Here is a 27876-nt window from a genome sequence, read left to right on the forward strand (position 1 = left end):
TCATGCACTCACCGCCCTCACGGCCCTGACGCCTCTCATGCCACTCACTGCCCTCACGCCACTCATGGCCCTCACACCCCTCACGCACTCACCGCCCTCACACCACTCACGCACTCATGGCCCTCACGCCACTCACCACCCTCACGCCCCTCACGCACTCATGGCCCTCATACCCCTTACCGCCCTCACCGCCCTCATGGCCCTCATGGCCCTCATGGCCGTCACGGCCCTCACGGCCCTCACGGCCCTCACAGCCCTCATGGCCCTCACGGCCCTCACCGCCCTCACGGCCCTCACCGCCCTCACAGCCCTCACGGCCCTCACTCACCCTCACACTCATGAATTTTCCTGGTTCAGAAACTCACTCACCCTCACCTCACCTGTGAAGATGAGGGTGAGTGAGGGTGAGTGAGGGCCCTCATGAGTGAGGTTTGCCGAGGTATGGTGGTAGGTCGCTCTGTTCAAAACTGTCGCTCGAAAGACCTATCGGGGCCTTGAAGAACAATAATGGAACGCAGGAATGAACCAGATTCAAGACCTGGCGGACGCGCAGAGCATAGCGCACATCCAATGGCACGAGAGAATGAAACATGGCGGAAGACTCCTAGAAATCATGGGCTACGAGGTAGACGGGAGACCTTCACTGAAGGACCAAAGACACCGTGTCAAGACGTAAGCATTGTCGATGTTCGGCCCATCCCCAAAGCACGCAGTCAAAAACGCAAAGCGTATTAGCGACAAGACTCATCAAATAATGCGGCAAACACGCGATATAAGACAAAATCAAATTCACAGATGTAGCTAAGAGCAAAATGAGTTCGGTCGCTGCTTGGGTCTACCCGAATAGAAAAGCAGAAGAAGCCACGAAATTACCGGAAAACTCATCTGCGCGCAAGGCGAGGCGAGGCCATTCTGGAGGCAACCACAGACGTACGAGAGCACACGAAAGGGCAAGGAAGACAGGAACTGTACCAACGAGTCAAAAGGACTTTCGACCGTGTAGCGAATTGAAACCAAAGAACATAACACCAGGAAAAAAAAAAAAAAAGATCGCCGAAGAGCTACAAGGGAAAGGCATTGTTCTCACTGTAGAGTGGATTCCGGGACAAGTAGGAATTCCGAAGAACGAGTGGGCTCTCCGGGACGCAGCGAAGGCAAAATACCACTCGTGATGATAAAGGAGAAGCGGAAGACCCAATGGAGAATACCACACTAGCCAGACAAGCTAGATAAGCTACCTCGGAAGACTAGAAAAGACCGATGAAAGCCGTTAACAGGAAGATAATGAAGACGGAAAAGCACCCGACTCACGAGGATTAGGAGAGGCATGCCGTAGTGACGCCGACCACTCTAGCAGCCTTTGCGGTACTGAGAAAATGAAGATTCAGTCTACAAGACTCATCCCTACGGAAAAGATATAGTATAGCTTTTCGCTATCTGGATTATGGTGCCGGAAATGTAACTGGATTTTATCTAGACTTCCTGTTTTCACAAAAATATTCCATTCTATGCCATCTGGAATGTAGGTGTCCAGGAGCAATTCCAATTAGATTTCCAGTTCCATGATGAACACAGTGAAACTTTATACTGGGCATTTCGGTGGAGATGCACATAATATAAGGTGGAAACCATCAGCTTCTTGCTATGGGCGTGCAGAGGGCGTGAACTATACCAGAAAACTGCGTGGGAGCGACTACCCGCCCAAGCAGAACCGACGACTCTAGAAGTCTGGGCTCACCCGTGAGACGAAGAACACCGAAAGGCAATCTGGATTCTATGGTGAAGTTGATATGAATATCCGGGCCCCATTCATTCATCTAATAGACCAATTGTCAAACACCTCACCACAAAAAAAAAACTTCTAAACCGCCATTATTATTCTCAGTGCACACAACACATAGTCGTGGAACGTCATTTTTATGCAACATGCTTGCAATCAATCAATCAATATAGTGACGAGTGCGGAAGCTTTTACATTGATTGATGCAGAGTAATGACTGTGACTATGTCGTCGTGTTTCATAAATGTTGTGGGAGTCATACTCTACACAATAATTGTTCTCCCATATAATCATAATTAAATTCAGCGCCTTAAATCTATGTCGAATTATATAAGGGTTAGAACTTAGCACCTTTAATTCTAAAAGCCTTTAGATAATAGTAATGTTTGTAAATATTTGTATATTTGTATAACAATATTTGTAAAAACTTACCTCAATATCTGCAAAATATGTCTCAAGATTGATGTTGTACTTCTTCTCGAAATTCTGTTGCAATGAAAATTTACAAGAAAACAGTATATCAACGTTTCAATAAAAAATAACCAATAAAAATATATACTACGTCCTAACGCATGCCTGGGCGTCGAAGTTCCCTCCCAGATCAATTAGTGGCCGTTGGATTGCCGTAAGACATGGAGCGAGCTTAGCCAATTAGGTGGCTTAGAATAAATGGGCACCTAAAAAGAAAGTGCGGCGTGACTCTAACCACAACGGAAGAAAGCAAAATATCATGCTGAGTGTCGCATAGTAGGCTTAATTTTAGACGAAATGTCATTCCGGTCTCAATATTAAACTTCTTCTTTTGCGAAAAGGTACGCCAGGGTGATTCCACGAGAGATCATTGGTGGCCGTTGGATTGCCGTAAAACATGGAGCGAGCTTAGCCAATTAGGTGGCTTAGAATAAATGGGCACCTAAAAAGAAAGTGCGGCGTGACTCTAACCACAACGGAAGAAAGCGAAATATCATGCTGAGTGTCGCATAGTAGGCTTAATTTTAGACGAAATGTCATTCCGGTCTCAATATTAAACTTCTTCTTTTGCGAAAAGGTACGCCAGGGTGATTCCAGAGAGATCGAACCTGCAGGTCCACTCAACATTTTTATTTTTTTTTTCTGTTTTTTTTATGTGATGTATGCACAAATGAACCGTACGAAACTGAACTTTTTTTTTTCTAGAAAACGAGTTTTCAGTACGATAAAAAAAAATGTTTCAAGATTGCGCGACGGCCCTGCTCCCACCGCGGACTGCATTAGTTGCCACGCTTGCGGTCCTGTGGAAGGCAGGCAAAGAGTGGTAGGCCAAAAATGTTTCCTGTTTCATGTAGTACACCAATGTTTTAGTCAATTTCATGCAATTAGTATGTCCTTTATGAATTAAAAAATATACAAAAAAAATCATAACTTTCGACGAGGCGCAACAAAAACACTAAACTTCAGGCCTTCTACCTCAATATGTATGGCATTAGCGACTTCCCTATTGAAAATTCTCAGTTGTATGAGAAATTTCTGTGTCCAATAAACACATATGAATCATACAAGAAATATAAGACCATATAAGAACTATATAAGAACTATGTACGATATATGAGAACATACAAGCACCATATAAGAAACTAGTGGGAACTTTCTTATAAGTTTGTTATGGGGTTCTTATATACCTTATATAATTCCTATATAGTTCTCATAAAATTCCTATATGGTTCTTATATGTTCTTATATATCTTGTATGATTCATATGCGTTTATTGGACACAAGAAAATTCTCATACAAATGATTATTTTTACTAGGGTTTAGAAACCAAACATAATATAGGCCAGGGCATTTACATTATTCCTGGAAAATTTGAACATTCAATAAAAAAGGAACATGGAAAAAAGTAGTTTGAAAAAATACATTTAAAAAATACTTATATTGAAAAAAACAAAATAAGAAAAATCCCGGCCTTGATTTTATTGTAACTCTCGGGTACAACTCTCCTTAGGCCAGGCAACAAGGATCTGCAAAAACATGTTGCATTATTTGCTAGGTACAGAAGTTTTGAGCGGTCAAAATAGCGCTTGCGGGGCGGCGTCTTGACTGCGGTGTTTTTCGCTTCACTGCGCTAAGTTTTTTTTTTTTTTTTTAGGAAAGGTTGTTTTTTTTGCCACAAATAAGATATATGTGTTTCAGCTTGCTGTAATAAAAAACATAATTCCAGACTTTTTTTTTTCTTTTCCTGGGGTTGTTTACGTGCACTCATGAACGTTTACGCTCCTTAATCGCCCTTGGACTTCGCATGTCTCGTTTATTGAAACTGTAGGGAATAAAAGAACGACGCCTCGGGTACTAGGCAACCGGGCGGTTATGTTACGGCGAAGCCAAGGAGGAAGTTCATTCAAGCTTGCCATGCGGTATACGCGGTAGCCGATTTTGACCATTTTCATTATTTTTTAAGAATATAATCAAATTTATAATAAAACATTTGTTTGATTTAATGTCTTGATAATGCCTCAATGTCTTTAAAGCCAGAACTCGGAAACAGATCTGCGCAGCCGTTATTATGTGACAATATTTCGAAGATGGCGAGAAACCTCATGTATTCTCTATGGGGCTCTTAAGTTTCACAAATTCTGTATAGAAACATTTGCGGCCACTAAGTTTCGCGAATTTTCCAAGTCATTAAGTTCGCAAAATTTAAAAGCTCGGGAACATTAGGGGCTTTACTGTAGTGCCTTCTCAGAAGTAGAAGCGATTTAGTTCGGCTTAAGCACTCTAATGCAATCTTAAGTTTTATTATCAGTCTATCGCCAACTGCTCTTCTCAAAAGCTTATACCACTATTCATCAATTTCAAACATAACACTTCACGCGCTGTCAAGTTTAATTTGCGCACGTTAGACCTTAAAACAATGTCTCCTGAAATACTGGAAGTAATAGCGCAAAACTAATCTGCTCTGTGATCAGTCAAAACGTTCCCCCTGTATAACTTTACTGCGCTTTAAATATAAGCAAAGTAGAAATAAGCCGAACGCTGTGATTCGTCTCGGCAAATGAAGTCACATCAAAATAAATTCGATGACGCTCCTTTTGAAATTAAAACAACTGAGTCGATAAAGTATTGTCTTAATGAGATAAATGTGACGGATGTAATAGGTAACTATATCTTATCGCACTTCGCAGCCGATGTGCAAAGTACTGCTAGTGACACCAACAACTTCTCTCTAGTTTCGGGAACCGCGGCACAGCATCCTGACTCGTGTACTCTACAACAGAGTATCTCGAATTCCGCATATTTCCCTAGTCTCTTGGAAGGTGAACTAAGGTTAATTATTTGGGGGAGATATCCTCAAAAATAATAACGTGTTATGTATCGATGGCGTTTCAGTTACCTGCCGGCGTAGATATTTTGAAGCAACTAAAACTGTTTTGATTCAGTTTCAAATTATTTTATTCCGTGTGTTCTCATTCCTGTGAAAATAAAAACTGCGATAGGATTTCACTTATTAAAGGGCGGTGCGCGTAATTAGAGAGAACTATACACATACCTCATTTTCTTTTCTTGTCTTGCCAAGATGCTTGAGAGAAACATCTTAACCATGACGAGCTTTTTTTTTGTTTGTTTTTTAGAAAAACACAGTTGTTAAAAATAGCAATACAGCTTTATACAAGATCGAGGTGCGCCAATGCCCCCCGAAGATTTGTCAGAAAACCTAAATTATTCGTTTGTTAAAATTCATAGTGCATGGACACTTCTCCTTGACGTCAGCAAAGCTTTTGATAGTGTCTGTAAGCGACTTTTATGAACAAAGCTCTCATTATTAGGCTTTTGTGGCTCCTTTTTGCGAGTGCTAGAAATTTTTCTGGAGCGTAGAAGTTGGTGTGTTTCCGTTTGTCACTTTCGAAATGCTTTTATTCGAATCAAAGCTATAGTCCCCCAGGGCTCAATGTTAAGCCTTTCCTTGTTTAATATTTTGTTTAAAGACCTTGCGAAAAGTTGCGCCAGTTTCTTTGTTCCAATAATCCGATGATACTTTTATTTCATCCAGTGCTCCAAATTATACTATTGCCCTTCGGCCGCTGCAATCTGCGGTAAAAAACAAAAACAACTATGGGCTGGTTTGCAGATAACCTAATCGCTCTCAATGCGTCAAAGCCGAAGACTCTATTAAGATGTTTTCATGAACTTTTAAATGAAGTTGCTCCAAGCAATATATTGAAGATTTTTCTATCAAATTGTTCCCCATGGAGACACACATATTTTGTGAAACACCTAGGCCTGGTTTTGATAGGGATCTTACGTGGAATACTCATCTTGCCTACATCTCCAAGAGACTTCGTGCCGTATGTTACTTTTGTGCAACATTATACATTTTATGTATAATGTTGATAATATGGGACCCCTACGCACAAACTCAAATAGATAAAGTGGAGCGCATTCAAAGGCTAGCAGCCAGATTTATCTTTTCTAAATACGATAGACATGAGTCTGTTTCGGCATTGTTGAGGGAAGCCCAATTATCGTCCTTAGCGTCAAGACGAAGAATTGCGCGGCTGAAGTTTTTTTTTTTTTATTTGTTGTATTTTAAATATCTTCGTATTGACACGCAAACTTATATCAGATCTCCTGGAAGACGGTCTCGACGACTAAACAATGAATGGTCAGTTGACCCATTTATGCCCAATATTGACATTTTTAAATATTCGTTTCTTGTGAAAACAATAGAAGAATGGAACAGATTACCCCCAAGTGTTTTTTCGGACGTCACGTCTGTTGAAGAATTTGAAGAAAAGTTGATGAACTGGTTTGCTGACGAGTAGTTGCACCTGTGAGAATGATTGTTCTATGTATAATTTCTTGTGTCACCTGTATTTTGTTTGATATATTACTGTATCCACTCCTGCTATAACCCGCAAGGGTTGGCAGTATTTGAAATAAATTAAAAAAAATGTCACTGTAAGATAAAAAAACAAAGTTTTTTACATGCGTTAGGGTATAGTGTGCTCCCGTATGGGATAACTTCATATGGCCATAGCGCGATTCCTTGGTGAGAAAGACGAAATTGAAATCTAAGTTCCATTCTCCATACTATATCTTACCATTTGAAGTTGGGCAAGGAATCGAAGTACAAAAGCATTAGGCTTTCCTTATTTTAATTTTTTATTGTTCAAAACTGCTATTCATAAACATTTCTGGGTAAGCCATTTGAAGACCCCATCAGTTCCTGACCATTTTAAGACCAGGGGCACAACATTTAACGTCTTGCTTTTCCTCCAGGTACAGAAAACAAATGCAAACTTACTACGTTCCCTCATTCTTCAACAAACTTCACCCCAGTGTTGTTACTGGCGAATCCTAGTACATGCTTAAAAAGCTCTAAGAAGCTGCAGTTTGACATTTGAGTGATAGGACTATTTTTGTGACTCAATCATGATTTGTATGCTTTGTCAGACAAACGTTTGGCATTCCTGATTCTTTATGTGTTTATACCTGATTCCCTAAGTGTTTAGATCGCTTAAAAAATGTAGGAATAATGATATTGTTATTATAATTATTATCATCATCATAATCAACATCATCATCATCATTATCATCATCATCATCAACATCATCATCATCATCATCGGAATGGGCAGGAAAAAGCACGTGAGCGGCAGCTCCTCCGAGCTCCTCTTCGGAAAGCAGCAATATCTGCACTCTTCTGGACTTGGCGGTGCGCGGTTTCACCGCAAAGGCATAGACGTGGTGGGGGACGACTACACGTTTTTCACGGCAAATGGCACAAGTACGTGCAAGTGTCAGAATAGTACAGGGCGGAAGGGAGCTCAAGATGTCGCGGTTCGTGCTCACGATAACGCTGTAACCTCCGGTGTACCGAAAGAATCTATCCTTGGACCCCTACTTTTTATCGCGCATATTAATGACCTCCCTCTTTCATTGTCTTCTAACGTTCGCCTATTTGCTGATGACTGTGTAGTCTGCAGAGCTATAGCTAACACGGATGCCTTGGTTAAACTACAGGCTGATCTAGATTATATAAATGATCGGTGTTCAAAGTGGCAGATGCTACTAAAATTTCAAAATCCAGATGCCTATCCTTCTATCGAACTCGTCAACATTTGCAGTCTTTCTAGTGTGTCGGTAATCTTAATATTGATTCCGTATCGACTTACAAGGATCGCCCTTACAAACAATACGGTGGTGCTTTTCTGTTGAAAAGCTGTTGAAAAAAGTCATCAGAGGATATAAAATATCTATAGCTGTTTCATCCGAATTCCACTAGCTTTTCTGTTGACTGCCTTCTGAATATTGTCCCCCTTTTTATCAAAAAAAAAAAGCCAACAACCTTTCTGTGGCCTCCGAGATGCCTTTTCTGTAGCTTTACAATTGAAAAGCTATTGCCGTTTAAAGAGAAAAAACGTTTTTACAGCTCAGCTATTCTTTCAACAATATTTTGGAAGCTTACTACGGCTTTCCACTTCGATCCAAATTGGCTGGAGCAAAAAACAGGCTAGAAAACACGCTTTTTTTTTTGTGGTGTTTGGATCTTGTTATTGTTCGTTGCAACTCAAGAAGGTAAGGCCAGGGTAAGGCGGGCCTGTCGGACTTACCCTCGCCCTACCTACATCAGTTGCCGCAGACTATAAAAAATGCTGCCCCTGTGGCATCTGAATGCACTACATACATCCTACGACAGCACAATAGAAACGAACAGAAACACCACGGACCACCGTACACCTGCATCACAGTCGCGTTCACTGCTTTAGAGCTTTATATAGCCTACATATTGAGGGCAAACATCTGGCCGGTGAACACCTCAGCACCTACTAAGGCTCCAGTATCCTATCTCTTTCTCGAAAGTCTGACAAAGGGAAAAAAGTTTTTCGAAGTTCGTGGACAATATCTCTTACTAAACGGCATTTGTACAATTAATAATGACTCGGTGCAGTCTCTTAAACAACATTTATAAAAGCAATTCCTAGAAGAACTGCTATCACTTCTCTGCATAGCACCACTCTGGACGAAGCGAGTCAAGACAGTTTCTCAACTTTAAAATAGTTATTTTGCTTTTCTTTACTAGTTGACTAGTTTAATATGGTCATTAAAGTCAAAATAGTCACAAAGTGAGAATGGCAAGGTGTGTTTTTCAATCACCTGTCCTCCAGCACGCGCCGCATGCCTTTCTTCCACGCGCTAGCTCGAGGTCACAAACGCCGAAGCATTTTTAATGGGTAGAAGGCTCGCGCAGGAGGTGGGACAACTGAACCTGCTCCCTACCGTTCTCACCTTGTCAGAGACTATTGGAAAACTTCGTGAGTTTTGACATCTAGTCGAGGTGTGCTATGTTAAAAAAAGATAAACAGAACGTTTCTAGTTTTTCTATTTATACTGGCTACACACAGTCAACTGAACAGTCTCAACACGAAGCAAACATAACGTCTGCAGTCATTCTGATGACACTCTCAACAGCAAGTTAGCAGAAAAATTCAACGTAAGGTTAATAGAAGATCAGAAACTTTTTCTTTTGACTCAGGCTGAAGAGAATGATCAGAACATTTTCAACATACAATCAACCAACTTTCTGTTGACCATTTCAACAGGAAGTGAAAGTCAAAAGAAATCGATCAGAGTCATCAAGAAGTCAACACGAATTCAATGAAATTAAAAAAAAATATTTTTATAGGAGTCTTGGTGTCCATTTCACTTACTACATAAAAAAAAACCATATTAATGACCTCATTTCCGATTCAAACCGCACTCTTGGTATCTTGCCTCGTAATGTTCGCCTAGCGCCGGCATCTGTGAAGTGACTTGTATATATCACAATAGCACGTCCGAAACTAGAATACGCATCGTCAATCTGGGAACCCAAACTTAAATACCTCGTATCCAACCTGGAATCAGTTCAAAATTATGCCGCTCTCTTTATACGTCGCAATACTCCTGGTTTCTTATTGTTACTGAAATTTAAAAAAAAAAAATACTCACCACTAAACTCTCTTTATTCACGCAGGCGCGTCACTAAATTAATTAATTTCCGCAGGTCTTACTTCGATGATCGTCTACACAATTCATTCCTCTTGCCACCTCAGTCATGATTTGTTTTTGCTGAAACTCATGCACTACGGCCTCAGTCCTGAGTATATTACCTGATTTAGGAGTTGTGTTCATAAAGGGCAGAACTGTGCAAGAGTATGTGGCTTATTGTCTCATCCATTCATTTGTATGTCAAGAGTCCCTCGTGGTTCGAACTTTCGACCTTTGTATTTCATATTTTTATAAATGATTTGGTGTTGTCCGTACAACAATCTCGAGTACTTATGTTCGCAGATGACATGAAGTTGTGTCGGCAGGCCACCTCAATCACTGAGTGTAATTTGCTGCCGGACAATCTTCGTTCAGTGGTAGAATGGGTCTTAAATCCCCGAAAAGCAAGTCATGTTTCTTTCGAGAAATCGTAACAATTTATCCTATGTATATGTTCTTTAAAAGAAACTATCTGTCGGACCAAGCAGATGCGAGACCTAGGTTTTCTTGTGGACGACCACCTCTTTTTCCTTTATCTAGTAAACTCTATTATTAGCCAGTCAATACTTACGCTGGGAATAACGTATCGCTTAACTAGATGAGTTATCGCTCATCACTATCTTTTGAGAATATACAGTACCCATGTGCGTTCGAAACTAGAATTTGCATCTGTCGTGTGGAACAGCATCTCTATACAGCAAGTGAAAGTATAGAAAATGTGCAAAAGCGATTTGTGCGTATCATTTACCATAGATATTTTGAAAGAAAGTGTTTTATGAATATAATTTGATTTTGGCAAAGTTAACATCGTGCATCTTATTTAAAAGAAGGACTGCTCGGGACGTTCCGTTTTTACATAAGCTAATTCATAATGCAATAGACAGCCCTGTTCTCCTCACCTCTGTTCACTTTCGCAATCAACTTAGAACAAACCTTAGAAAACCAAGAGTTTTTCACACGGACCTCATTCGAAACGCATCGCCAGTTTTGCATATCCAACAAGCTTTAAACACGTAATTTACTGACGTTGATACTTTTAGTAGAAACCTGTCTTTTAAAGAACGATAATTTTGGTGCATGTGTTTTTAATCGGCCTATAGACATGCTTGTGTGCTTGCATATTTTTGCATAACTCTCTACTTTGTGTCTATTTCGAGCGTGTGTGCTCAACGCAGTAGGCTTTTAAGCTGTTGGTTAGCACAAGGACAAAATAAACATTGATTTGATTGATTGACCTTATCGCATATCACCCCGCACTGATCACAATGCAAAGTTTGGCTTTCCTTTCACTCGCAACAGCATTCCTGAAATATTTTTTTCTAACGGCGATATCTGTGGATTGGAACGGCCTGCCCGAATCGGTCGTCTCTTTTCAAGACATTGATTCCTTCCGCCGAATCTTAACTTTACTGTTTTTTTAACGCACTCCCTAATCTAATGCCGTGACTCAGGGTTCTTGATGTATTTAAATAAATCAATCTAGGTTTTTATGTTAGAAAAATGCTCAGTCAAAATCAGAACGGCTTTTGTCGTAGACGATCTGTTGAGACTGACATTGCAACCATTTTATAGTTCACAAAGCACGTAACTGGGTCCCGTTTCCAGGTTAAAATTTTTTTTTTTTAAATTTTGACTGTTTTTGGGCTTTTGACCTCGTAGATCACAATTTATCGTTGAAGAAGCTGTTTAACCTTGGCCTTTCAGGTTTTGTGACTCGTTCGGCAGCAACCTTAGGGATCGTTCAAATATGGTGCCCCAGATCGGATGCAAAGCATATCGTGTGGTAAATGACGGAGTACCAAAAGAGTAGAAACATTGGAACTTTACTTTTTAAAATTTTAATAATGACCTTGAAACTTTTGTCAGTACCTCAGAGATGGAACAGTTCGTTGATGTCGTGGAAGTTTATCGTTGCACCAACACGACTACTGACTGCGAACTCTTACAAAACGAGGTTGAGTCGATTTGCCTGTTGATATTGTACAAACTCGCTTCTTTTAAACTCCACCAAAACTAAGGTTGCCTCTTCTTCCGTACGGCAAATGGTATTGCTCATCCCTATAAATTGACAAGTCACACATTTTAAGATCTTGAGCTGTACGTGACCTTGGTGTTTTGATTCATTCACGCCTCGATTTTAATAACCATGTTCCGAAAATTATCAAATATTCCTTGCGTATCCTAGAGGTAATTACAAGCATTATCTGTAATGTCTTAAGTCGCACCTGCATATTGAACCTATTTCAGTCGCTAGTTTTGCCAAGGTTAAGCGTTTCTTCTACTGTGTGGAATTCTCTTGGCATCAGTGAACTGCTAAGCTAACATTGCATTAAGCGAGGATTTGTAAGAACTGTCTATGATCGCTACATTTGACGTATATCTTGTTTCATGGGGTCTGCGTCTCTTAGATATACCTAATCGTTCACCTCATTCGAATAGACAACTAGTTCGCGTCATGTGTATTTATATAAACTGGTCAAGGCTGTTTTTAACTACACCCTGTTATTGAATAAAATATTACTTCCTGTTCCCCAGCGGCAAAACAGTCTACGGTTTATTTTTATTCTTCTAGCTTAAATACTAGTCCTTCTCTTACCGGGATGCAGAACATGTAGGACAAGTGTTTGAACCCTGACATGAACCTTTTCTCTACCATTGCATGTTTTAAAAAAAGTCTAATTTGAGGCTCACTTTGTAGTTTGAAAATATTTTCGTTTGATTCTCTTTCACTGTGTGCAAGTGCGACGCTCCTAGAGCCTTGCCAACTGTTTGGGGCGCGATTAAACACGGATTGATTTATTGATTGATTTCTAATAAAGGACAATGATTCCAAATAGGCATATAGCTCAACATTTTTTAAAAACGTTTCACAACCCCTTTAAGCTCTCAGTACTTAAGACGTTTAGAACCTGGTGTATTCTGGTAAACCCGAAGGTGTAATAATCGTCATACCTTTTGGCAGTATGATCCTGGCACTCCTTGGAACCGAATCTGCTCTAAACTATTGGACCAGTAGGCTCTAAGATGACGCTGCTAGCACACTTCGTATATTACAAAAAGGGCGGGCAGAGTGCATTACTTCCCCGTAGGTGTTACATTTTACGAGAAAGTTTTGAACTCACAGGGTTGAGTGACTTCACAGCAAGGAAGTATTTCCGCATGCATGCAAAAGCCATTCGTCGATACTCCACCTTATCCTGGTGGAAGATGTCATAAAGGAAAAAGTGATGCTGACATTATGAAGATTAATTTTTTTTTTTGTAGATGCATAAGCACTGCGGCATTTCTATTTATAGAAAGCTTCGTAGGACGGAGGATACACAACTAGGTATATGAAATTTATTGCGTTAAACAACTAACGAAAAAAGTGTAGTGAAATCACGAAATAAAACAGAAACAACTTTCCTCTAGTTCAGTGCTTGATTATTTACTTGCTTATTTAATTAAAGAGACACAACACCCCCAGACTTTTTTTAGGTCCTTTATTAAGGTGTCAGAAGACTACCCAATTAATATTTTGCTGCAGCGCCACGTATATCTTTAATAAAGTAAAAAAAAAAAAAAACCAAGGGCCTGGAACCGAAACCGAAACTGGACCGGGGAGGAAAAAGAATTACAGAGGAGGAGAGAGGTGGCGGAGTCACGTGGCTGTAATACTTTTTTCTCCCATACAACACATTTACAGCATTTTAGAAGTCCCAAAAAATGGTTATCATATTTCTTCTCTATTTTAATATTGTGTGCGTGCCTTCGATGACCTACGAATTTGATTATATTTGGTAATTCTGTCTATACCTTAGAAAACGGCCCGTGACCACGGAGAAGAGAGAGTTCACCACTCAAATCGGCCAGTTCTCGATCGGCGGTTTTCGGACGGAAAGAAACCGAATTTCGAGAAGCAAATTCAATTCTGGAAAGTTGAGCTCTCATATGTTACAGACAACCAAAAACCTCGGTGAGCATAAATACTTTGTCAGTGTCCCTTTAAATACCCTTATATCCGGTTTCAGTGTGTTTCACAATGAATGGTATGAATATAATTTATCAATTATTTCAAAACAGCACGAAGCACTCAAATAAAGAAGAAGAAAAGAGTCAAAGTACAGGCCAGCTGGTGGAAGTTAACCATTTCGTCGTTTACCCTGAGATTGGGTTTTTTTTAGAAGAGCAGAAGTAACAGAAAAAACAGACAGGTCTCAACCTGTCTGTTTTTTCTGTTACTTCTGCTCTTCTGAAAAAAACCAGTCTGAGGGTAAACGACGAAATGGTTAAAAAGAAGAGGACGCGCACAATTTAGGGATTGACAGGTGCATAAGTCATAACAAAATTCTAAACTTTATAATACTGTGACTTTTATCAACAACATAGAAGCGAATTTATAACAGAGCACGAGAAATACGTTTTTGCAACATAAAGCGTTTCCGAAAATAAATTTACGAAATTCCACCTGGTCAGAAAGCACAAGATCAAATGTGAACTGCAAATCCCTGATTCATGAGTCGTGCATTGCGAATCCACAAAGCATATTCAACAAGTCGGGGCTTACAGACAAGCAAGTTTCCGTCTTTCATCTGATGGTACGTTTCCCAGTTAGCGAATCAACCGTGAATGCATGAATCATGAACCAGAGGAAATCAGATTACGAGAGAATAAACACATATTTATTTATTTATTTATTTATTTATTCATTCCCTCAGGGCCCGAAGGCATTATTGAGGGGAGTGGACACACACATCTAATTGCACACAAAGACAAACAGTAATTAGGCGGGTAAGCATAAAAATCCAAAAACAGAACATTGTTAAAACAAAAAAAACACTGTCAACCAAAATCCAAAAAATATTCGCAAAGTGCAGCTTTGAATCCGGCATTCTCGGCTATGCTGGCAACAGGTGCGGGAAGGCGATTCCAGTCCAGTGATGTCATGGGTATGAAAGACTGATGAAAGCTTGAGGTGCGACACTGAGGGATGCCAACTTTATTTTCATGGTCGAAACGTGATGAGACGTATGATGGTTGTGTTAACAGATGCTGACGAAGATTTGCATTGTGGTGGTAAATTTTATGAAATAAACATAGACGAGATATTTTTCTACGTAGGGAGAGGTCAGACAAGTTTAGGGTAGTTTTCATTGCTGTTACGCTAGATGTGCGATGATAGTTATGCAGTATGAAACGAACAGAACGGTTTTGAGCAGCTTCTAATGATAATGCAAGCGTTATACCGGGGTCCCAGATAGCGGAAGAATACTCAAGTTTGCTGCGGACCAATGATCTGTAAAGAAGTAGTTGTAAGGACAGCGGGGCAAGAGAGAAGTTCCTTTTTAGAAAGCCCAACATGCGGTTAGCGTTTTTAATTATATACTCAATATGAATGTTCCATGAGAGGTTGTTAGTGATATGAACACCAAGATATTTAAATGAGGACACGGATTCCAGCTCAACAGTTCTTATATGGTACGAGGGACAGGTGTTATTTTGACGTGATACTCTCATGGATTTGCACTTGTTAATATTGAGTTCCATTTGCCATTTATCACACCAACGAGAAATATTGTCAAGGTCAGACTGGAGTGCAAGAACGTCAAAATCGTTAGTTACTTCAGAATAGATGACACAATCGTCTGCGAAGAGACCAACTGAGGATGAGATATGCGAAGGAAGGTCATTGATATATATTAAAAACAAAAGAGGGCCGAGTACTGAACCCTGGGGGACACCAGAAGTCACAGGAGAGGGGTGCGAGTTAATGCCATTAACATGAACAAATTGAGAACGGTTAGTTAAAAAGACGTTGATCCAAGTCAAAACATGAGAGTCAAAATGTTCAGCTTACTGAGTTTATACAAAAGGAGCCTATGTGAAACCTTGTCAAATGCCTTAGAGAGATCTAAAAAAATGCAGTCAACCTGAGATGAACGATCGAGGCAAGCGTGAAGGTTATGCGTAAGTGTTAATAGCTGAGTTTCGCATGAGAACAGTTTTCTAAAGCCATGTTGAGCAGGAGAAAAGAATGTATGGGAATTAAGAAAATTAACGAGATGCGAATAGATTATGTGCTCTAAAATTTTGCAAGGGACACTTGTTAAGGAAATTGGGCGATAATTACTTGGGCTGGATTTGTCACCACCTTTATGGATAGGAATCACCTTCCCCACCCTCCAGTCCTCGGGAAGGCTTCCGAGTTCGAGTGATTGCCGAAATAGCTTTGTTAAGATAATAGAGGAATACATAGTAGTGTTTTTGAGAAACTTCGAGTTAATATTATCAATTCCACACGATGACGATAGTTTAAGGTTGGCGATGACTTTCACTATACCGGCACATTCTATATCAATGGAATTCATAGCACAAATATTGTATTCATAAACATCCGGATAGGAATTAGTGGTTACATTCGAAAATGATTTTGTGAATAATTCGTTTAGCACAGCTGCACACTCATTCGCCGCTATGGTCTCATCATCCTCGTTGTTCAGCACTACGTCAAGCCTCTCAGAAGGGTTTACGACGTTCCAAAATTGTTGAGGGTTGTTGCGCAACATAGTGGGTAGGGTACATTCGAAAAAACTGCGCTTGGCTTCGGCAATAGACGTCTTATACACTGCTGCAGCAGAATAATATGCTGCCCAACGATGCTCTGCATTGGGAAACACGGATAACTTTGCAGCACGAAACATTCTTTTTTTCCTATTTGAGAGCCTTCTGAGCGTCTGGTTGAACCATGGGGAGTGAGTGTAATTACGTACAGTTCGTACAGGTATATATCTATTTGTAAGGGAGGCAACTTTTTCTTTGAACAACATCCAATTATCCTCAACCGAACGCTCAGAAAAATTACGCAGATAATCGCTTAAAAAAGTACCCAATTCATGATTAATAGCTCTAAAATCCGCTCGGGCATAGTCAGATATCCGTTTTACTTGCACTGGAGAGCGACACACCGGAACAACAAAATCAAAGTGGGGCAATGAATGATCACTGAGACCAGGTAGGTACGTGAGAGACGATATAAGCTCGCGTGACCTCGTCAGCACGAGGTCCAGCACCGTGGCCGAAGAACAAGTAACCCGAGTAGGCTGCGCAACAACCTGAGTGAAGTTAAAATCGGCGCACAGATTTATGAAGTCATTGGATTCTGTGGAAAACGTACTTAAACAGGGGCCGTCGTTTGACCACGTAATGTTCGGGTAATTGAAGTCTCCTAACAGTAAGACTGGGACGTCAGGGAAACGGATTGTGACAGCATTTACGACGTCATGAAGGTCAGACACAAAGGTAGAACTTCTCGAAGGAGCACGATAGCAAACGCCCAAAACATATTTACGATGATTTAAACAAAAGCAAATCCACAGGATCTCCAGATTTGTGGCAACGTTTACAAGAAATGAAGAAACATTATCAGCCACAGCAATCATAACACCGCCGCCACTTTTATCAACTCTATCTTGCCGATAGATATTAAACTTTTTTTGACAGTGCAAAATTTCACTCTTACAAATCTTACTTGTCAGCCAAGTTTCTGTCAAAACAACAAAACTAGCATTTGATGAGTCAATTATTGAACAAAGGTCGTCCCGTTTATTGATGACACTCCTAATATTTGTAAAAAGAATCGAGAGTTGCGCAGTGGACGATGTCTGAATAGGGCCACCACCCCTCGCAACATGCTACAATGTAGGTGCTGCATGACTGGCATTTTGAGTTTGGTTATTTACAGCGATAGTGGGTGCAGACACGCCGCCACTGCGCAGGTCTGCTTGTCGTACACTATTAGTGAGCGGATCATAAAAGTAGCTTGTTTGGCCAATAAGAAGTTTGTTGTACCGGAGTTTGAAGGTTGCATTTTGAGATGTTCCGAATTGAAGAAGTTTCTTTCTTGCCTGTCGTGTCGCCAGACAAAAATCCTCGTTCACTGTAGTCCCGGCGTTTTTCAGCGTCGAACGGAACGATAAAACCTTGTCTTTTAGTTTGTACGACGCGAATTTCACGATAACCGGTCTGCATCGGTCGTCCGAGAAATATCCCAATCTATGGGCGCGATCGATGCTCTCCGAGGTTATCTGGGGGTCAACTGTACGAGATAGAATTTCAATAATTTTACTTCCTGTTTGTGCCCACGTCTCCGACCTTGAATCCCCTGTTACCCCGTGAAAAATTAGGTTTTCGCGTCTCGACCGATCTTCGAAGTCATCCAAGCGACTTTGCAAAGACGCGTTGTCTTCTTGCACAGATTTGATTACTTCGCGTGCCTCAGTGAGTTCTTTCCGGATATCAGTTGTTACCGACTCAACAGAATCAATTCTTCGGCCAATTACTTCAATTTTACTTTCGATTAGCTTGGTATTTCTTTTTCATTTCGTTAATATGCCAATCTGACTTGCGTTCTGCGAAAAACAAAATTGTTTTGTGCGCATGCGATGATATTCTTTGTACTCAACTTCGATTTGGGGTAGTTGGTTTATACTGCATAAAATGTTAAGAAGCTCCAGCCACAGGAGTGAAATGAAGACCGAAGACGAGAGTACAGGCGCTAATTTGGGCTTCAAATTCTTCAATATGGCGAGTCAATATTTTATCATATAACTTCCATACTTGGCTCATTTATGCTTTTAGCTGGAAAACCAGGTATTAAGCTTTTAAGCAAAACTGTTAGTTTTTTGTGTTTTAGTGTCTAGAAAAATAATCAAGCCTTGCGAGCAATAAAAACTACGCAATTCCACTCGAAAATTAAAATTGTTTTTACATTAAGTAAAGTTTTCCTAATAAGAGTCCTAATAATAAAAACAAGCGAATACCATTTTTTTATTGTTGACACTTGCGTTCACCAAATTCAACATAACAAAATAATTATAGCAACCTGTCGCACATTTACACTCAGATAATATGCAAGATCAATTTTATGCATTCGCTAACCATATTCAGTGGAATCATCCGCGACGACAGTTAATATATTTTTAATTAAAAACATTACCGCCAAAAAGTATTGAGAAATAAACTAAGAGCATTAAATTTTAGGAAATACTCATAGATATATGTGATGCATTTAAATGTAGTACTTGTAACATTAGAAATGATAGTGAGCCAAGGCGTTTATAGACGATATTTATTTTCTGCGTAGTATATGTACTTCCGGAACAAACCCCTCATGTACAGAAATATAAAATTTAATATGAATATTTTAATTAATATAGAATGTTCTGACCAAAACAGTGTGGTTTCAAATACGTCGCATGTTCGGAGTGCGTGGCAATTTGGTGCACGCACATTGTTTAGCCTGCTTACCCCTTCTTTGATACCTACCAGAACCCAGCTTAAAGCCTAGAAAAGACGCGTCTTTCCGCTATTTATTAAAAACAAAGTTTAAGAACGTGTAACTTACGTTGGTGAGATCGGACACAACGGAATCACAGAGCCGGAGCATTGCGCACGCTCGGTCCATTTCCTGCGTTTTGGAGTGAAATGTGCGTGATATACTGCGGTTTCAGAGGAATCCATTTCTTTTAAAGTATAGTATTTCACATTGAACTATACACCAACTCATGTATTTGGCCTCAAGGGACTAACGGCAGTATTTGGTCCTCTGAACTCCCCGTTGCTCCCCGGAAGGACCTTCTGGTTCAAGCTAGGTACCATGCGCAAAAGCTGGAGACTAACTGAGCTCGACTGGGACTGTCTGATAGGCATGCGCGAGCAAAAGCAGCCATTATTCCCCCTCAGACAGGGTGCATCTGTATGATTTAGTCCCCGAAGGCAAATGGAATGTTTGCCAGGAGGACGGATGACATTTCACTCGTCTTGGGGATCGGCGAGACTTAGCCCAGCACGGCTGAAAGTGTTGACAAAACTCGGACGAAACTGGCTAATTTGTTTAATGTGCCACGAACGTTCAGACATTACATGGTAGAGCTTCACGCGTTGTGCGAATGCGAGTTAACGATTGTATTGACTCTACTTAGCCCAACTATCTCGTCAAAAATGATTTGTTGACATTTCACAAGTCCCATTCACGTAATGTGCCTTCGCGCAAAAAATGAGCATTTATCCAAACGCGATACCTCCAAATACAAACACTTTTTTTCTTAAATTAAACTTAAGAGTTTGTAGCAGACGCGCTTTCAACACCGGAGTTTCGCAGTCAGAATAAATGGTCACTTCATTCGCTAAAACTGAGCTACTGAGAACAAGTCGAGCTTCGTCTCTGCGTCTCTCCGTAACCAACCTTTATTGGTTGTCCAATGTCGAACTCAAAATCAGCAACGACACACTTGGTGCACGGCACGTTCCACTGAAATAGCACATTCAGGGGCACTGTCTAGACGCCTTCATACGATCGTCGTCGCTGTTTCAGATAACATTTTAGATAAAGAACGAAGCGCGAACCGCGCCCGGATCGCCATCCATGGCAACACCCTGCTAATACAAAACAAATGCGAACTAAAAAAAAAGACCCTCGAGAAAACTGAAAAGAAAGAGAGAGAGAGAAAAAAAAAGGTATTTGCGTGTACGTCATTTGACCGGCGTGTTGAAAAGGGCGACCTTCGACCTTCTCCCGTCCTTGGGAGCGTCCGTGTTTCCGTGTGTCGTGTGTAGTTGAGAGGAGGGGGGGGGGGGGAGAAGAGATCCTGATGAAAAAAATCCCCGGAGAAGGCGAACAAGAGGGACAAAGGACAAACATAAATCTCCAAACACAGCTAGGTGACTGGTGAGCGACCGAAAAAATCCGCCTGGTCCGGGTATCGAACCCGGGACCTCTCCATTACAGGTGGAGTGCTCTACCTTAAATTGCAAGCTTCACCCCTGTTGGTGTTGGACTGGTGGCAACTGATAAAACCCGTTTGCTCTACTGACGTCTAACCCCTGGTTGGCTCAGTGGACCTTTTGTTGAAATACGCGGTGCGCATGCGCGGAGTACTTGATGCGCCTGGGTTCGATAGTATCTAGTTCTAAACAATCCGCCATCTTGCTTTTCTCGCCTTTGCGCGCCTTGGAGACCATCGAGACTCAAGTTTTGATGTTGCGAACAAGGTGAACACGAGTGATCGTACTGACGACGCCCGTTCTAGATAACGACGTGCACCGCAATCATGCCGGTGAACTGTGTAGCCTTAGGCTGTCGAAACTATTATCGCCCGGGTTGTGGAACTAGCTTTTTTCGCTTTCCGTGTGGTAAGCTTTATCCCGTTAAGCGGCAGCCTGGATTCGTGCAGTCAGGAGAGTTGACAAGTCCGACCCCTCGAAGAACTGGAAGCCGAGTCAGCTGTCCAGACTATGTAGCGCCCATTTTATTACAGGTAAGTTGACTTGTCATTTTTGCAAGCGATAGAGCTTTGCGAAGTGCGGCGATGATCACATCTCTTCGATTGCAGGGAAGCCGGCGTTAGAGAAGGCACACCCAGACTATGTCCCTACACTGTTTAGCTACTCGCGTCCACGGCCTTCAGCCCTCGGTCGGTTTCAACGCTGGTCCTCCAGATCATCAACCCAAGGTGAGAACCTTTCCTCGTCACACCGGCGATGCGATCTAGTCGCGCGATAACTTTCATCGCGAGCAAAAAGCGACGCGATTTGAGCAGTCGCTTGCTGACCCGACTTTTTGCGACGCGATCTAGTCGCACCAGAGCGGCTCAGCCAGTCAACGGCGTTCGGAGCGAGAGTTTTCGAGAAGCGACTCGCCAACGAAGGCGTTGGACTCGCTCATCGCGCACGCCATCTAATCTAATTTTTTTGCGATACGATCGAGTCGCATCGCGTGACTACTTACATCGCCGGCGTGAATGAGCCAACGATGCTCTAATCATCAAAAAGGAAGAAAAACAAAAGCATGTCAAGTTAAATTTGTAAAGTTGTCACGAGAGATTTGAACTTCTAAAGCTCTCCCCCTCCAAAAAATTAAAAAAAGAACTATTTACATTATTGGTGTGGTTTTCATTTCGAAGTTGGGGTCGATTTTACTGCGAAGAAATACTGTCGTGAGGGTTGTTTTTTCGTTTCGGCAAGTTATCAAAAACAGTACACTGGCCATTTGTAAGTCATTCTCATTTCAGAGACAGCATGTTTAATAGCAAGCACTAGAACAAACACTTCTAGTATTGTGATGTGGAGGCAGGGGCGGAACCAGAACAGGCAAAGTATGAAGGAATCAGTATGTAGAAATAGCCGGCAGTACACAGAAATGTTGACAGTTGCAAGCTATGTATAGGACGTATCCACACATGGCTACCAGACGGTGCACTCTGAGTATTTCGCCAATTGTGTGCCTGTGATAGCAAATGGCAGCGCCTGCACAGCCGCAAGAGCTATATGTTACTCGGCAAACTTTTTTTTTGTTGAGGTGACACCGTTCACAAAAACGGTGTCACTTGTGGCAGTCGGCTGTGGTATGAGGACCTAGGATGCACTTGAAAAAGGAAACCGAGGACAACAGGCATTGCGGACTCCGATCCAGAGAATCGTAACACACATAACCGCGCAAAGGTTCAGTCGCTCTCCCTGAGTGGGCAGCGTGAACTACTCGCTTGCGTCAAGCGAGTAATTCTACTCGCTTGCCCAATCTTGCACTCGCTTGCCCAATCGGAACTGTACTCATCAAATTTGATATAGTGCTTGCACAATGCCAAATCAATCAAAAAAGAACCAAAGGAGAGAATGTGCAATGTGTTAGATTTTTTGCAGTGACAGCTAAGGGCAACAACAGACTTCAAGATTTCTGCCAGGTAAAGAAATGCGGGCCCACGAGCAGTGGTGTCTTTCAATACCAATTTTCTGCTGCTCCTGCGGTAAGGAACGTCCATTCCAGTCTCTCTATCATCTTGTTTGTCAAAATAAAACTTTGTTTCTGCAAGTAGGTCATCCGTGCTGACACTTACCCGAAACTCTGCTTGTCGAAATCTTTGTCAAGGTTTTCTCCATTGTTGCGACCGCGAGTAATTCCCGTTGCCTCCTTACGGAGGGCGACCGAGCCTTTTTGAATTCGTATGTTCGAACTCTAGGAAATTGCAAAAACCAGGAACCAGCAATGCCTGCTGTTCTCGGTCTTCATTTTCGAGTGCGACACTGTTTTCATGCGTGATGTCACCTGAAACGGTCAAAGATTCCCTGCGTAGTGTGGCCATTTCGTTGAGGGTGGCCCATGCAGCTGTGTGGACACTGCCATCTGCCCATCTGCTACCACGGACGCCATGATGATGATCACAAACAAAAAGTGCAACGCTTGCTAGTCGCGTGTGAATATGCCCCATTGCATCATACAATGTAAAAAGTGGTGTGCATCAGTAGCTAGGTAAATTTTAATAAATTTCTTGTTCGAAATCCGCACCTTCATGTGTGTATGTTCATAAGTAGTGGTGTTTATAGAGACTTTATGCAATTTCGAAACTTTAACTCATTTAATATATTTACTTGATTATCTGTATCATCTTCAGAGGCTGCGATTAGTGGTGAGCCAAGCCAAAGAAGCTCGTGCCCCAGTGTGTCTGAGATTGATGCAGGTACGACGTGAAATAATGCAGAGGCTGAAACTGTTATGCTCGTTAATCACATTTATTGCTTTCCAGAATCCAAGGATACTGCAAGCAGCTGCGGGGATGGAGAAGGTATAAGCATCAGTTTGATTTATTGAATATTTTTTGGAGTGTTGGGTTTCAGTAAATATTTGTCACAATTACTGGCTGTCAGTATATTTGTGTTTATTTAAAGCATAAATATGTTTCCCTAGATCAACATAATATGCCTTGTGCTTGTTACAGTCGCCATGTGCTCAATTGGTTTACAAATTTGCGGTTCTCAACCCACAATGAATGTTTGTTCCCATCAGAATCCGCACTGGGCGACTGCGTCGAGGAGCTACTCACCTCAGTTGCCCCTGCCTCTCCACAAGGCACTGCAGTTCTTGCCCGTGGTGCTAGGCTTTACAGAGTACTGAGTTGAAATGAGGCAGGCGGCTTTGGCATAGGCGATCATATGCCTTGTGCTTGTTACAATCGCCGTGAGCTCAACGGATTTACAAAGTCGCTGTCCTCAATCTACAATGAATGTTTGTCCCCACCATAATCCGCACTGGGTGACTGCGTCGAGGAGCCACTCTCCTCAGTTGCCACTGCCTCTCCACAAGGTACTGCAGTTCTCGCTTGTGCTGCTACGGTTTATTGGGTACTGAATTGAAATGAGCGAGACGGCTTTGGCATAGGCGAGCTTATCATGCCTAGTGCTTGTTACAGTCATCGTGTGCTCAGCTGGTTTACAAAGTCGCTGTTCTTAATCCACAATGAATGTTTGTCCCCACCAGAATCTGCAATGGGCGACTGCGTGGAGGAGCCACTCTCCTCGGTTGCCCCGCCTCCCCACAAGGTACTGCAGTTCTCGCTTGTGGTGCTAGGGTTTATAGGGTACTGAGTTGATATGAGCAATACGGCTTTGGCATAGGCGAGCTTATCATGCCTAGTGCTTGTTACAGTCATCGTGTGCTCAGCTGGTTTACAAAGTCACTGTTCTTAATCTACAATGAATGTTTGTCTCCACCAGAATCTGCACTGGGCGACTGCTTCGAGGAGCCACTCTCCTTGGTTGCCCCCGCCTCCCTACAAGGTACTGCAGTTCTTGCTTGTGGTGCTAGGGTTTATCGAGCACAGAGTTGAAATGAGGCAGACGGCTTTTGCATAGGCGAGCATATCATGCCTTGTGCTTGTTACAGTCATTGTGTGCTCAGCTGGTTTACAAAGTCGCTGTTCTTAATCCACAATGAATGTTTGTCCCCACCAGAATCTGCAATGGACGACTGCGTGGAGGAGCCACTCTCCTCGGTTGCCCCCGCCTCCCCACAAGGTACTGCAGTTCTTGCTTGTGGTGCTAGGGTTTATAGGGTACTGAGTTGATATGAGCAAGACGGCTTTGGCATAGGCGAGCTTATCATGCCTAGTGCTTGTTACAGTCATCGTGTGCTCAGCTGGTTTACAAAGTCGCTGTTCTTAAAGGGACCATGAAATGACTTTTTTACTTTTTCCAGATAACTTTTACATTAAACCGTCAATGTTCACTGAATGCCGAACAGGCATCCGTTTTCGTCTCGGTTTATTAACTTCTACACAAAAAATTAATGAAATATCGACTTTTTCTTGACCGCCAAACAAGCCGTGACGTACGCTATTTCCGGAACCGGAACTTCTCTCGGCAGTAGGAGATGGGAGCATTAGCGGCGACGAGTTGGGGTGCGCCGGTAGGTTTTACTGCGCCGATGTCACCGATGTATTTTCTGAATCGGCGCCTCTCATCGCCGCATCGCAGCTGAGCGAAATTCAACGAGATAGGTTGCGCTACAGCGACAGCATGGGACTAGTCCCATACACCGGTATGCCTGTTGGGAAGTGCAGCGAGTCTTCCGGTGAAGACTCCAGAAGTCAACCCAACTGTCATTGTTGGCAAAAGGCGGCCAGTGTCAGTCGTTTCAAAGCGACGTAGATGGAAACAAATTGCCGCGGCGTCTTTCGCGGTCTCGGAGATGCAGGAGCGAGCCGACGTTAAAAAAGATACATATGAACTACGAGTGTCAGCAAGAGCCACGTAAATACCTGTTAACACTCGGAGCGGACGCGCGCGTTTGATGGAAGTGCTGTATTCGCGCTGTTGGTAAGCGCTTCGGGACCGATCTTTTACGATTGCAACTCGATACTGACGCGACACTCGGCAAAGAAAGGTTGGACCGGTATTGCACGTATACCTCTCACGAACTGTTACAGCTCGACAGTGACGTGCAGTCTGTCAGGATAAAAATGGCATACCAATAACAAAGTGTACATACCGTGTTACGAAGGTAATCCATACAGCGTTTATTTCAGCTCTACATCACACAAAACAAGAAGAGAGAATCGACGAGGGTCCCTTTTCGACGAGTGTTCGTCAACACTGCCTCGGAAAACAAGGGTAAGAGATTGACCTCACCTCTTAACGTAAAATTGAGGTCAGCGATCAAACTATTATACGGAAAGGGTCCACAAGGGTACCCCACAAGGGTAGCGCGGGCATATTCCATTCAGCACGCCAGCCGGTCGCAGGCAGACAGACGGTCTTGCGACGAAGCAACGCTGCGCCGAGTCGGAGTGCCTGCTAGGCCTATATTTTGAGAGCTTCGTCGGAGCGCGATTCGCGGCTGTTGTCGCTCTTCTCGGGTGTTTGTGGATCCAGCGTTCTTGTTCGTCGTGGTCTGTTTTAAGTACATTTTTTTCTTGCTGCTTGAAGTCGGCACGCGCGAGATGAACACGTAGAAAAATAAACGTTCAGTCAGTCAGAGTTTTGAGAGGAAGGAAACCAAAGGAAATAACCGTTCTGAAGTCGGCCCTGCCAGCCCTGCCCTACTGCGCACGCGCAGTAGTTGCTTCGTTTACCACACGATAGATGGCGCTTGGCTCTCAGCATTATCAAATTTGGCAATTTTCGCCACACATCTCTAATTATGCTACAAAATGTGGGTCTGAATATTATTTAACAAAACTTTTAGGAAACATTCGCCGGCTATTTATTGTTTACGATCGCGGTGCTGGTGAGGTAGGCTCTTACCCAATAGGTGACGTGGATTCGGCTGACGTGCTCCATTTCTGCGGATGCATCGTAGTGAAAAGGCAGAGCTTTCCAAGGAAAGAAGTCGCAAAAGAGTCCAGTTTTCTTTTAAAAGTTCTATAGCAAATAATTTTTTTTGGCTCCCTAGTTTTGTGTTTTTGTGTTTCTTTTCACACCTTTTACGACGTGCGGTGGATGAAATTAGATTTTAAAATCATTTCATGGTCCCTTTAATCCACAATGAATGTTTGTCCCCACCAGAATCTGCAATGGGCGACTGCGTGGAGGAGCCACTCTCCTCGGTTGCCCCCGCCTCCCCACAAGGTACTGCAGTTCTCGCTTGTGGTGCTAGGGTTTATAGGGTACTGAGTTGATATGAGAACATGATTCTTATAGGCTCTCCATCAAATGGAGGTGCAGAAAACCCAGTCACTGAAGCTGCTTTAAATTCTCCTAATTATCCTCCGTTTTTTACAGGACCCAGCAAACGAGAAACCATGACACCTGAGCTTTGCAAGATGCTGCAGTCTCAAGACCTCAAGATTGCAAGGCTGCAGCAAGAGGTTTTGAGGCTGCAGGCAGAGAATGCCCGCCTCAATAGAGAAGTGAACGACCTGCTGTCCAGGCAGCTCACACTAAACATGATCTGTAAAAGCAAGAAAGACTGTGCGTTTTATACGGGCATGTCAGATTTTGAGATTTTTGAGGGGATTTACGACTACTTAGCGTATTATGCTTCCAGGATGGAGTATTGGGGCATTAACAGGAGGTCACCGGGCGAGAAAAAGGGTCGGTCGCGAGAGTTCGAGCCGAAAGAGGAATTTTTTATGGTGCTGGTTCGGCTTCGGACCGGAATGTCGGGAAAGGAAATTGCTCGGAATTTCGGCATTTCCGAGGGCCATTTCAGTAGGGTGTTTGCAGCTTGGATAAATTTTTTGCACCGCCAGTTGAAGGCCTTGACGCGTTTCCCGACGTGTGAAGAGCTGCAAGGCCACTTGCCTGCCGCTTTTTTGAAGTTCCCTGACACGCGCGTGATCTTGGACGGCACTGAAGTGCGCATTGAGAGGGCGTCATCACTAGCGGCCCAGCGGCAGACCTTTTCATCTTATAAACACTACAATACGTTCAAGGCAGTTGTTGGCTGTGCACCCGACGGTTGCATCTCTTTTGTTTCAGATCTGTGGGGAGGGTCTTTGTCTGACCGCGTGATAGTTGAGAAAAGTGGGCTCTTAGAACAGCTTCAACCAGGTGATGCCATCATGGTTGACAAAGGTTTTAAACTCAGTGACCTGCCACCGGGTGTGCGAGTGCACATTCCTTGCTTCCGGAAACCTGGAGAGCCGCAAATGGCTGAGAATGAGCTCTCGCACACCCGACATGTAGCAAGTGCTCGTGTCATTGTTGAGCGTGCGATTGGCATAATTAAACAGTTTCACATTCTCAACAGACCGTTCCCCATCACAATGATGGACCTAGCTGAGCAAACCTTTCAAGTTTTCTGCTACCTGAGCAACCTTCGTGGTCCTCTAATTAAGAACTAA

At 42.5% G+C, this 27876-nt stretch overlaps 2 protein-coding genes across 2 annotated transcripts; both read left to right on the plus strand.

Moving 5' to 3' along the window:
• The first annotated feature begins 20871 nt into the window (after nt 1-20871).
• LOC120840295 (THAP domain-containing protein 2-like) lies at nt 20872-23405 on the plus strand. Its single transcript, XM_042289623.1, is given in 5 exon segments — nt 20872-20974; nt 20977-21078; nt 21154-21273; nt 23209-23274; nt 23341-23405. Coding segments are annotated over 5 exon segments (456 nt in total).
• A 3448-nt stretch (nt 23406-26853) lies between these two features.
• On the plus strand, nt 26854-27876 carry LOC121835433. Its single transcript, XM_042289624.1, has one exon. It carries the CDS (start codon nt 26854-26856, stop codon nt 27874-27876), a length of 1023 nt encoding a protein of 340 aa, XP_042145558.1.

Source organism: Ixodes scapularis, unplaced genomic scaffold (assembly GCF_016920785.2).
Source record: "Ixodes scapularis isolate PalLabHiFi unplaced genomic scaffold, ASM1692078v2 PGA_scaffold13__105_contigs__length_92229423, whole genome shotgun sequence".
In the NCBI taxonomy this organism is placed as follows: domain Eukaryota; kingdom Metazoa; phylum Arthropoda; class Arachnida; order Ixodida; family Ixodidae; genus Ixodes; species Ixodes scapularis.